Below are 13,078 nucleotides of genomic sequence, written 5' to 3'. Positions count from 1 at the left end.
TTAAAGTGAAGCTTATCATTACGTTATTCATAAATATCTAAGATAATGTGAGATTATTTTAGTAATTGGTTACACATGTAGTACATGTCTTTCCGAAGAGTTATCTTATTTACTTACAATACAGAATCCTTAATTGCGCTAGATGACATGTTTTTTATTTTCAACCAAATGTAAATTGTCTTCGTTTCATTTGTTTAAAAATGCAATTGTTTATTGTACGATACATTGTCAGTAAGATTTATACTGTAACTGTTTCATTCATAATTTTAATATTTTAATTGTTTTAGGTTGTACTTTGCTTATGTTTTATTGTGATATGTAAATGATTGATGATATACACCGAATAAAGACTGGCCACTAAAAGATGCTTCTGTTGGTTGTTTTAAGGTGTGCAGTCCCTCGCTAATTCCCTGACAACAAATTCTAGGTATTATAATCAGCCTAGACCAAACATAAACCTTTAAAGGTTATTATATAGTTCATAACGTTTATTACCTCTTCTTTATGTCCATATATCTCTTGAACCTCGGTGCATAGTTTGAAATGAAATGTCCACCGATACCACCTATGCCTCGTGGACAGTTGGTACCAGAACAATATATGTGGTCGCAATATAAAGCAGCAGATGAAGCAGTTTAAGGGGTAACCTAATAACAACATATGTCATTGTATGACTGATTTCGCTTTCTATCATTCTATGTATGTCACTTTGTATTAAAAAAATAATAAGTCTTTTGTTATAAAAATGAATATAATATAAAATAAGTATATATATAAATATAAATACACATATTGATAACCCTGTTTATGTCAGATGACAATCTCAATATTACCATTAACGCCATACCTTACACCGTTTGTACGTGGTATACATCTGAAACATGTAATATTCATAATTCTGCATGTTGTCTTCATATGTTGTCCAGTGATTGGAATCACAAACATGACGAACATTTAACAACGTATTGGGTACGTCGTCATGGCGTTAGGCATGCGTCTTTGGCGTCATTGGCGTCACACCGTGTTAAATAATGAATGGAGGTTCATTGTCAACTTTGCAAATGTCCGAGCCATGCTTGGGCAGAGCTAGCAGTAAACCACAACTGTTTAAACCGATATATTGTGGCCCAGAGATGATGTGAGCACAGGCCGTTGCTTAAATATCTCTAATTCTATCATATCACACAAGCGGCAGAAATACACTATCCTTTGTCTATTTTTAATTATTTGATTAAGCTACTCGTCTAAGACTAAGATATGGATACTCGATCTCCAGTGTTGCGTTTCAGGAACAGGAAATATTAATGAGAGGGATATGAATTAGCGGGAGGAGGTTGATATTTTCAATTTCAAAACTAAACTGGATATTCGTTCGTTTATTGTTTAACGGCCCAGCCAATCCAGTATTATGACCAACGACCCAAAGCCAAAGCACCAACTCGGACCATCGAATCCAGTACATCACCTCGAATCCAATAAGGGTTCGCATTAGGAGTGATTTGGAACAGTCCATGTTGAATCTACTCAAACGCAACGAATGCATGGAAAATGCATGCAAATGTTTACTTCCATGATTTCTTACTCACGCATTGCCGTGTAGCATAAAAGAATTAAGGAAAAGTGTTGTTTCGAAAACAGTAGTGTACATGAAACTGTACTTTACGGAAGTGCAAAAATGGCGTGATACGAGGGAGGTCATGGAAATCACATCGATAAGTTGCTGATGATCTCAATAAATCAATTAGTAAGCGTTAATTGTAATGGAATTTGCTTAGGCAAACTGTCCATATGTAAATGCGTCACAATCGTGGTAAATGTAAATTTACAACCGCCTCATAACACTCTTAGCGTTAAAGGCTACATTACGCTCATCATCGCACAGGCGTTTGAGTTATCGAATAGTACGTCATCGTGTTTGCAATTTACAGAATTAAAAGGTGGCCAGCCAGTTTCAAGATGACTGCTGAGGACACATGTCTATTTTTTTGGTGTTTTTTAACGCCTCACTTGGCAATATTAAAAGCAATAAGACGGCGGTCTGTAAATAAGTCTGGACCAGACAATCGAGTGATTGATAACATGAGCATCGGCCCACGCAATTGGAATATGCTGACATCCATCACCCAAGTCAGCGAGCCTGACCACCTAGTCCTGTACGTGGTACGCATGGGTTGCTGGGGACCAATTCTAACCCGGAATCCCAACGTTTACGAACGTTCTTGGCACGGCGTCATAGTGTTAGGCAGTTGCATCATTGGCGTCACACCGTGTCCATTGACAAATAGAGGTTCCTTCTCGACTATTCATATGGATGAGCCATACCAGCTGCGTCACATAGACAGTGAAACTGGTATGGTGGTTGTTGGCATCACCTACAGCTCTAGAACAGACCTCATTCGCCTTGATGACGGTCTCACAGATGCTCGTTACCGTGAGTTTGCGCTCAGTCGTGGTATCCTTTATGTGCAGGATTTGACGCCAGTTTGAATCCTAATGGGATGAAGCTGCCCACGTACAACTAGTGTATCAGTGGTTCCTGATGGGAACTGGGAACATCAAGGTGCTGCCTTTACCAACTCGAACATCTACCCTACTGATTGATCTGTGAGATGACCGTGAACGTCGTGTGCACCAACATCATGTATTCTCAAAATCTGGACTAACCCTTTGCAGCTCAGCATGACGAGTGGATCACAATCGGTATGAACATTCACTCATATGGCAGATCACAACAACTTGGTGCAAACAATAACAGAATATTGTGACAAAATGCACACTCATGCGTCCCAATAACAACAGATCGCATACTCCAAGCACCGATGAAAACAGGAGGTAGGGTCAGTAAACGTGCTATACCGGATGTGTCGGTGATTGTCTGTAAACGGCTTTCCATGGATGTCATGACAGCATGGCTAATGTTCATTGTGAATCACTGGGGGAAATAATAAATGATGGTGATAGTGTCAGCTACAGTAAAACTGAACCCCAGGGATAATGTATACAATATCGACAGTTGCATTAGATACAGTGAATCACTTAATAAACATATGCCATGAAGATCGTGACAGTTGCATTTTCATACAGTGTATCACTTGAGAAATGTATGCGATGGAGATCGCGGCAGTCACATTATCGCATAGCTAAGCACTGAGAAGATCAAGAGATATCTCCCAGGAAATATGGCTACAATGAAATTGCATCATTGAATTTCTTGAAACTATTCTGACGTCATTGGTTACAGTGACATAAAAATCAAATGACACACTCATCACTTTGCCACTGAAACTGGTCAGATGTACTTTTTAACCCAAGACAATGACTTCTACTGTTTACAAATTCCAAACGACACGAGGATAGTTTGTCTACTCTATATATACTAGTATTCCATTTATCGGACACGGTCATACAGTATCAATAACGATTTAGTTTCAAGCTTCACTCGTGCACGACGTAACACAAAGATATATCAACACCTACCGTCGATCTCACGTTAAAGAACCTTATTAAAGTATCTCTATTATTTTAGCTTATTGCTTCAATGTATATCAATACTTACATCACATCAGTAGTGTCAGCTTTTGCCTTTATTTTTCTATGTTTAACTGTCGTAAAGATACCACTTAAACGCAGATGACAGATTATGTTTTTAGTTCATTTATAATTAATTCCAAGTTGAAGCATGTGTTTAGTTATTCTTAAAACGGTGATGTTGCTAAATATAAGAAGGTAATTAAAGGTCAGTGTCTATTTGACATGTCAAGTATGTATTTATTTCAACATAGGTTAAACATATACAGATGTAAGGTGACAGGTCCTGTCTTAACTGTGTTATGTAAAGTTTGTAGTCTATGTATTGCAACAAGAAACGAATATTTTGCATGTGTTATATAATAGAACATTGCAAATGTTTTAATGCGTATTCCAAACAAAGTATCTTATAAACATGGCACAAAATCAATTTCACAAATGAGGTGCGGAGGAAGCAATGTACTTCTCATTCCAATTTTGTTTCTTCAAAATAAACTCTCACAACATGATAATCTGCTGACAGCTCACAGTTGATTGGGGTAGTATGTCACGTGACCGCATACATTCACGCCAAGTAACATCGTGTGACTTGATTATCAGTGTTGGGTGGCCTAACTCAGGAAGTGAGATGCTGTCTGTCCCGTGTTCTCGTCCATGTTGCCGTATCTGTAAAGGTGAAACATTAGATCATAAACAAAAGTTCATAGATTTTAGATATAGTCGGCATCAAAGTAAAGGAAAGAAGCTTGAAAATTCAATATCACAAGTCCTGACTTGAATTTGTATTAAAGAAGTGTATCATGTGAAATGTACTATCAGGTCTTTGAAATACAATGTAACTATAATTTTGTTTCTCTCATATGTTTGTGATACCGTCTGTATATTCACGTTGGAAACTATCCTGTTGTAGTATCAATTGTACTTTTGGTCAATGGCCCATTATATTGAATAAAACTGTATGTCTGTCTGTTTTGAAATTACAACAGGTGATATATATCATAGCAGTCGTCGACTGTTGACTGTTTACAGTGTCCAGCTTCACTTGCACCAGACTAGTCTGTCATACAGACCCTGAAACAAATATATACAGCTCATGCAACATTATAATGTATGGCAAGTCTAGATCACTGCAGTATCAGGATAATGAAGAAAGTCTCTGGGGCTCCTTTTTATTATATTTCATAGCTATAATTTAACAAGTGTTTTTTCTGTAAAATATGTTCATTTCAGAGACTAGATGTTAGTCTAGCACCAGACATGACACGGATATATCAATCTCTAACGTCAACTACTTAAGTATCTATTTTTTTTATATCATTGCTTTAATTTATACCTATGTTCACAGCACATCATTTATGTCAGCTTTTGCAGTTTCTCTTATTTCTCCTGTCGCTTAGATACCACTTAAAAGCTGATTGTAGATAATGAGTTTAAAGTCACTTACAGTTAACTCAAGGTTTAAGCACTTTGTGCATTAACGATCGCGTAGTTGTTCCTTACGCCACGGGGGCGGTCGGGTAGCCTAGTGGTTAAAGCGTTCGCTTATTACGCTGAAGACTCGGGTTCGATTCCCGACATGGGTGTGAAGCCCATTTCTGGTGTCCCCCGCCGTGATATTACTGGAATATTGCTTACAACGGCGTAAAACCATACTCACTCACTCCTGACGCCACGACGTTCATTAAAGATTGGATTTATTTGTAAATTGTTTTAGATTTGACATAGGTTTCAATAACAGGTTGGCCGCAAATCTTCTCTGTGTAATTGCAATATAACTACTCTATCGCAGGGTGACAACACTATTGACAGGTCACAACTGATAACCTCGGCTACAGAGTGTCACGTGATCACGTACCTCCTTCCCTCATAGCAACTTCGTATCCTAGATCATCAGTGTTGGGTGGACTCAACCAGGAAGTGAATCCCTCTCTACCCCGGGTGCTCGTCCATGTTGCAGTATCTGAAAAGGTAAAACACGAGATCACTGTTGAAATATATCTTAAATCTTTTGTTTTCTCATTCAATCTAACCAACAATGAATCGTGTCAAAACCTCCAGATTAGAAAACAGTCGACATCAAGGCAAGTTGCACGTCATAAGCCGTGACTTGAAAGTTGAAGTAAGTGTGCCATCTGAAATGTTCTAAACTGCAGGGCAAGTAAACACGAATTCTGGCGGCTAAAATGGAAAAAACAAGAAATGGTTATGCGATGGTGATGTATTTGACACAGGTATCGCATTTGTATATTGGACCTTACGTTTGCAGTGTTTCGTCACCTGTTTTCAGCATATAAACGTTTTGATAATGTTTGTAAATTTGGGGCAAAATCCAATTTTCATGTGCATATTTTCTTTTGCCAAACAGTTTATTAGGTATGTTGAAAACAACTTTATCACATTGTTGTTTATGTGGCATTATTGTGATACCTAAAAACCACGAGTTATTCAGTGATGGTTCATGTCGTGTTATTACTCGGGTCACGGACTTGGCATATGAATATTAGAGTTATGTCCCTTTATTAGTGCGTCACAACTCGTATATGTATTTAAATGCAAAATGCTCTATGTGTAAGCATGACTGAAAATGTTTTATGAAAATGTAATCAGGTGCTATCGTTCATTTGCAATGACAAACAATGATGATATATTATATCCAGCAATTCAGCTACACAATAATGTTGTACCAATGACAGCAAGAGAAATGATATATTGCACACAATCAATTACACCTATATATTGTAACTGACATATTGTGTTCGACAAGAGACAAGATTAAAACAGTGGGTATTTTATGTATTCTATTAGTATCACACACACACACACACACACACACACACACACACACACACACACACACACACACACACACACACACACACACACACACACACACACACACACACACACACACACACACACACACACACACACACACACACACACACACACACACGCACACACACGCACGCACGCACGCAAACACACGCACACACACACACACACACACACACACACACACGCACGCAAACACACACACACACACATATGTTCAAAATTCAAGTCACGGCTTATTAAGTGCAAACTACTTTCATGTCGACAATTTACAGACATATTATGTATATTTATATGCAAAATATGTCTTGGCTTGCAGATACAGAGATACACTAATGCATGTTCACATGCTGAACCACCCGATCCGGGTTCAAGTCGTCTTATAATTTGCCTTGAAAAACCCACTTGAATATAGTTGACTAAAATGGTAATGTAATTGTTGACAACATGATGTATTGATTTTTTTAGCATGATCACAGCAAGCATAAAACTTACAACTTATGTCATGGGGTTTCATGAGTATCACATGATAGAGAATACATCAGGGAAAATAGAACCTAGAGCATGAGAAATAGAGTTAAATTATTGGAAATAGGGAATACGCCATGGGAAATAGAGTTAAATTATTGGAAATAGGGAATACGCCATGGGAAATAGAGAATACATCGTGGGAAATAGAGAATATTTCATGGGAAATAGAGAATGTATATTATGTAAATAGAGAATATGTCATGGGAAATAGAGAATACATCATGGGAAATAGAGAATACATCATAGGAAATAGAGAATACATCATGGGAAATAGAGAATACATCATGGAAATAGAGATTATATCAGCAAACTAGAGAATAAGTCATGGGAAATACAGAATACATCATGAACATAGAGAATACATCATGGGAAATAGAGAATACATCATGGGAAATAGAGAATACATCATGGGAAATAGAGAATACATCATGGAAATAGAGATTATATCATGGAACTAGAGGATACGTCATGGGAAATAGAGAATACATCATGAACATAGAGATTACATCATGGGAAATAGAGAATACATCATGGGAAATAGAGAATACATCATGGGAAGTTTCCGCATACCATGCCCCATCAACTAACTTGACAAAATCGTGTTGAAAACATGACTTAATCATATCATTCATTTCCATCAGAAATAGGCCAAGACAACAACTTGGTAAATATGTTTTGAGCGGCAAGTTTAGCTAACCTCCTAACTATAAATCAAGTGAGCTTATGTCATTGCTCTTTCCCTAAACGTCAGTCGTCTGTCGTGCATCGTCTGTCGTGAGTCGTTTTTCAAATTGTTAATGGTCACTATATTAGGTAATTTTCAGGTAAACGCGCGCGCGCGCGGGTGTGGTGTGTGTGTGTGTGTGCGTGCGCGTGCGTGCGTGTGCGTCTCTGTGTGTGGATGTGTGTTTGTGTGTCTATGTGTCTGTGTGAGTGTGTATGTGTATGTGCGTGCGTTCGAGTGAGTTTTGTGCGTGCGTGTGTGAGAGTGTGTATGTATGTGCGTGTGTATGTTGTGTGTGTGCGTTTGTGCGTTTGTGCGTATGTGTTGTGTGTCTGTATGTGTTAGTTGTTTAATGCCGCAATATTCCAGCTCCAGCGCACTGGACAGTCTTAATAATTCAAAGTTTCATAATCTGGGCCTTCATTGTCGGTTTGATAATATAAAACGTCTATGTTCCTAAATATGAAATAAAGATCAGGGTTTGTTTGTAAATTATTTTTTAATTTGACACATGTTTAAATTCCTGATGTATGGACACAAGTCCTATCTAAAGTGTTACGGCCAAATGATTTTTTTATTTGGGTATTTATTTTTACTTGTAGGTTTGTCCGAGAATTGATAGATTAACATCGGTGCAAGTTATCAAGTTTTTAGCGCGTTGCATTCATAGTGGTTACACAGTGCTGCTGGGCTGTGGTAGGGTCATCTTCCCGAGGCAAGGGAATTAACTGACTGTAAAAGCAATAGTCAGTTAACCCCTTGCCTCGGGAAGATGTGGTACGGTTTGATTATGAAGTATGTCGCCTGTCTATCTGCCATGTGGGTGGTTGATTTGAAGGAGCAGATGGTCTACACACGATATGAGTTATGTTATTTGCTGAGGAGTATTATGTGTATATAATAATTAACTTATCATCAGCACTTTCTGCAATATTCAGTCACGTTATTCAATCTGTATTTTAGTACTTAGTCTGTATTTATACATAGCTTTCTCAGCTGTTTGCTGCATTCAAAACTCGAGGTCTAACAGCAGATGTCGCAACACGTTCTTTGTGAGGGCTTTTCAAACTTATTTACTTAACAATTAAAGGTTATTTAATCGAAATCTTAGTTATGTGAGTTGACTAACATTTTTTACCTCGGTTGTATTAAAACAATGAAGGCTTTGTCAAAATTCTTTATTGTTGAAGTTTAATATATTAATATTGTGATTACATTGTAAAATATCCTTATACCGTGCTCTATATTCACTAACTTTCTTTTTTACTGCAGTCAATCTTTAACACGTATGCCTCTTACAACTGTAACATAGACTCTGAACCGAACTTTGATCTCATGTGCATAATGACAAATGTCTTCTGACTTGGGGCATGATGGCAAGATATAATTTCTACAGTTTTCTTGTTGTTAGAATTGACATTTTCTCTGCTAAGAACAACACAACAGCTTATTTATTCTGTTTATTTCAACAGAAAACGAATATATTTATAAAATGATTCATTTCAAATATAATTTGAATGATTCATGATTTACTGTACTGTGTTCTGTGTATTTCATATATTATAGTATTTGAACACGGCGCACAGTACTTCACATATGACGTTGTGTTGGGAGCATTGTATTTGTTATTCCAATAGTGTTTCGTCACAATAAACTCTCACAACATGATATATCTGCTGACTGCTCACAATAGATCTGAGAAACTGTGTCACTGTGTACGAGATTCGCGTGTCACGTGATCACATACATTCTCCCCGATGGCTTGAACATGTCACGTGATCATCAGTGCAAGCTGAGGCAACGACCAGGAAGTGAAAAACAGTCTACTGCGGGTGCTCGTCCAGGTTGCGGTATCTGTAAAGGTAACACAATAGATGTCTGTTGAAATACAACTGGAATATGTTGTTTTCGGATTCATTGCACACAGACTCGTGTTAAAACCACCCATATATTTGAAATATAGTCGACATCAAGGTAAATTGAAGTTCAATAACGAAAGTAGCTTGAACATTCCTCGAGTCCTGACTTGCAGGTTGAAATATGTTAACAGATAATGAATGTACTGCTAGGTCGCTTCAAAACGACGTAACCATATGTCGCACGTGTTTGTTTCTAGAATCTTAGTGTGAACACAGTTATGCAGTGGTGACTGTTTATACTAGCGTAGCAAATTTGTATATGAATATTAGAGTTATGCCCCTTTATCAGTATACCATTGTACTGGACTCAGAACCCGTAGCTGAACATGGAATCAAAATGGCGCGTGTGTGTGTGTGTATGTATGTATGTGTGTTTATATATGTGTGTGTATATATGTATGTATGTGTGCGCATATCTGTATATATATCTATATCTATATGTATGTATGTATGTGTGTGTGCGTGCGTGTGTGCGCATGAATAAGATTGTATCTGTGTATGTATGCATGTATGTATGTATGTATGTATGTATGTATGTATGTATGTATGTATGTATGTATGTATGTATGTATGTATGTACGTGTGTGTGTATGAGAGTATGTACGTGTGTGTGTGTGTAATTATGCATGTATGTGTGTGTGTGTGTGTGTTTTATTATGATCACCGCAAGAATAGATCATTGGAGATCCTTAGCACCATGAAATATATTTTCATAAACTCTAAAGCTAATTCCGACTATTTCTTTCCATCAGAAATGGCCACCGCAAAGAAATTGACGGACAACCATCTGACCTGTGTCATCTGTACAGAGGTGTTCACAGACCCTGCCACACTTCAGTGCAATCACACTTTCTGTAAGTCGTGTCTGCTGAAATACACCAAAACACAGCCTGAAGCTATACAAGACAAGACCATCCCATGTCCCTCCTGTAGACAGCTGACGAGGGTGACCAACCCTGACAGTCCAGTAGAGAAGTGGGGCAGTCAACTGAAACCAAGTCACGTGATACAGGGGCTGATGGACGATTTGGGGGAATCGTCAGGTAGGGAAATTTGAAACGTTTTCATGTCTTGCACACAAAGGTATTGGAAATGCAGTTTTTATATTTATTAAAGTGAGAAGGATTGAGTTTGAAGTGAGCTGGTTTATATTGACATTTATACACCTAACAACTATGGCTCGTAAACATACAGTATGTATTAAAAGTTGTGGTATGTGGTTGTGTGTTCTAGAAATTGTAGTTTTTGTAACACGCTGTGCTTTATGTTTAGATACTTGTAGCGTGTGCAAAGAAGATGGGGAGACAACTCCAGGTACAATGTGGTGCACCATTTGTGACGATGTCTTCTGTGATGGGTGTCTCCAGTTACACAAGAAGATGCCACGGTTACGTGACCATGAAGTGATTGACTTACGTATCCATAGTAACGAGAAACCAAAGGCACAACGCTTTATGTGCAGAATTCACAAGGATGAGAAGATAAAATTGTTTTGTAAAGATTGCAGGATGGCAATTTGTACTGTATGCTGCAGTATCAAACACAGGAAGTGTGATGATGTTGAAACCATAGATACGATGACGCCTCTTGTAAAAGAAAGTCTGATAACTGAAACTAGAAACCAAGAGAAAAAAAAAAAAATTTACACTGATAATATTTCTTCAACAAATTCGAAAATTGAAAAGCTATCGACGAATGCACAGGAGATGAAAGACCAAGTTCAGAAAGTATGCATGGCAGCTGTAGACGTTCTTCTGAAAAAAGAAAAGAAACTGCTGGAGCGTATCGACCAACTCACTAAGATACGTATTGAAGAATGGAAAGCCCACAGAAAGTCCCAGGAGATTGACCTCCAGATGCATCAGCAGCGGTATGAGTTCATAGACAAAGCCGTGACGTCAAACTGTGTAGGAGACATGTATGATATATATGAGACTGTGTCTGTAGCATCCAGAGATGAGGACACAAGTGAGGACAAGAGACCAATACCATCCACCATCGTCTTCACACATGACACAGATAAACTGAGGAGATATGTGGATGAGGTGCAGCTGGGGGAGGTCAAGGTTGTTCAGGATGTGAGTGACCGGACGTCTTCTCCTGTTCTCCTGCAAACAATAGACTGTCGCAGACAGGGAGACATCTTGGCCTTTCTCGGTAGTTTATTTGATGTTGCAGTATTAGTTGTTGATGGTATCAAGGTAATGGTTGTGATAGATAGTTTTAATAGTAGACTTCATGCATGTTATACTTCAAACAAAAGACACATCCAGAAATGTCTCGATCTTCCCACTGGTCCAAGTCAAGTAGCTAAGGTGGGTGGAGCTCGGGTAGCTGTTACTCTGCCAGACACACAACAAATAGCTTTCATCAACTTTGACCCTGAGCCTACATTACTCTCAACTGTGAAGACAAAGAGGCAGTATAATGGTTTAGCCTGTCTGAACTCTTCACAACTGGTAGCAGGTGGTAAGGACAGTCGTGCCTCTGTTGATGTGCTGGATATGAAAGGAAATGTACTTAAATCTATCAACACAGGTGTGATAAAGAACCCATCCTATATTCATGTCACGAGAAATAACAACTTGATATTCAGTAATGCTGCAGTAAAATCCCTGGTATCTGCGACCTGCGATGGCGAAGTTGTTTTCACCTACACCCCTACAGGAGAAAAAGCTCTGAAATATCCTCGGGGTGTCACAACAACCAGCACAGGAGACATCCTGCTTGTAGACAGTTACTCCCACAGGGTGATTCAGTTGACAGAGTCGGGGCAGTTTGTCAGAGATGTTCTCACACAACATGATGGCCTTGAGTGTCCTCGTGGTATCTGTCTGGATGATGATGGCTTGCTTTACGTTACCAACTATAATGATGTGAAAGTATTCACCTTTTGCGAAGGATTGACTGAAATAGATAGACATTACTCTGTCACGTAGTAGCTAGCTGTGAGCCACACATACGCTGTATACAAGACCTAACTGATTGCAAATCGCCAAACTGCTTGTAAAACTGTGCTGAATGAACCGGACATGGGAGTGACATACTTTTGGGGACAACGACTGTTGTGTTTGACGTGTGTTTTTAGATGGGTTGAGAACACACAGGGAGTGGTGGACAGGTACACTTGCATCTGATTGTTTCAACATCGCTTCACCCGATTCCCACATATGACTCCTGTGATAGGACCGCATCCGTGGTCTAGTGGTAGAATGACCGCCCGGAGAGCGGAAGGTCCGGGATTTGATCCCCGGCCGCGTTATACCAAAGGACGTCATAAGATAGTACTTCTTGTTACCCTGTCTGGCGCTCGACATTAAGGGGCGAAATATACAACAAGGACTGATCGGCTCTGAGTCAGTATACTGTGTCTGAGTGGAGTATTCATGTTTAACTGCGGAATGGTATCTCAGTGAGCTATCACTATAAATCGGCATCAGTCCGGACTAGTACAAGCAGACACACACATACGTGCATGTAAGTTGCCATATTGCCTGCGATAGTTATTCAATCTGTCCAGAGGTTCGCATTTGGAAGACAAAAT

At 38.8% G+C, this 13,078-nt stretch overlaps 1 protein-coding gene across 3 annotated transcripts in view; it reads left to right on the top strand.

The window, feature by feature from the left end:
- The window catches only part of LOC124119667 (protein wech-like), a 29,720-nt gene extending 16,922 nt beyond the window's left edge, over positions 1 to 12,798 (top strand). The window contains exons 1-3 of one of the 3 annotated variants that reach the window (XM_048397833.1): positions 5,369 to 5,496; positions 10,287 to 10,577; positions 10,807 to 12,798. In XM_048397833.1, coding sequence (XP_048253790.1) covers positions 10,289 to 10,577; positions 10,807 to 12,473 — 1,956 coding nt within the window. In that variant the 5' untranslated portion in view covers positions 5,369 to 5,496; positions 10,287 to 10,288 and the 3' untranslated portion in view covers positions 12,474 to 12,798. Of the gene's footprint in view, positions 1 to 5,368; positions 5,497 to 9,350; positions 9,478 to 10,286; positions 10,578 to 10,806 lie in introns of those variants that run through there. The other 2 variants (XM_046482258.2, XM_048397831.1) reach the window with 2 other exon arrangements.
- Positions 12,799 to 13,078: the final 280 nt, after the last annotated feature.

Source organism: Haliotis rufescens, unplaced genomic scaffold (assembly GCF_023055435.1).
Source record: "Haliotis rufescens isolate VD_foot unplaced genomic scaffold, xgHalRufe1.0.p SCAF_17, whole genome shotgun sequence".
Classification (NCBI taxonomy): Eukaryota; Metazoa; Mollusca; class Gastropoda; order Lepetellida; family Haliotidae; genus Haliotis; species Haliotis rufescens.
The sequence above is the reverse complement of the archived record's forward strand: the minus strand, read 5'-3'. Positions and strand labels throughout refer to the sequence as shown.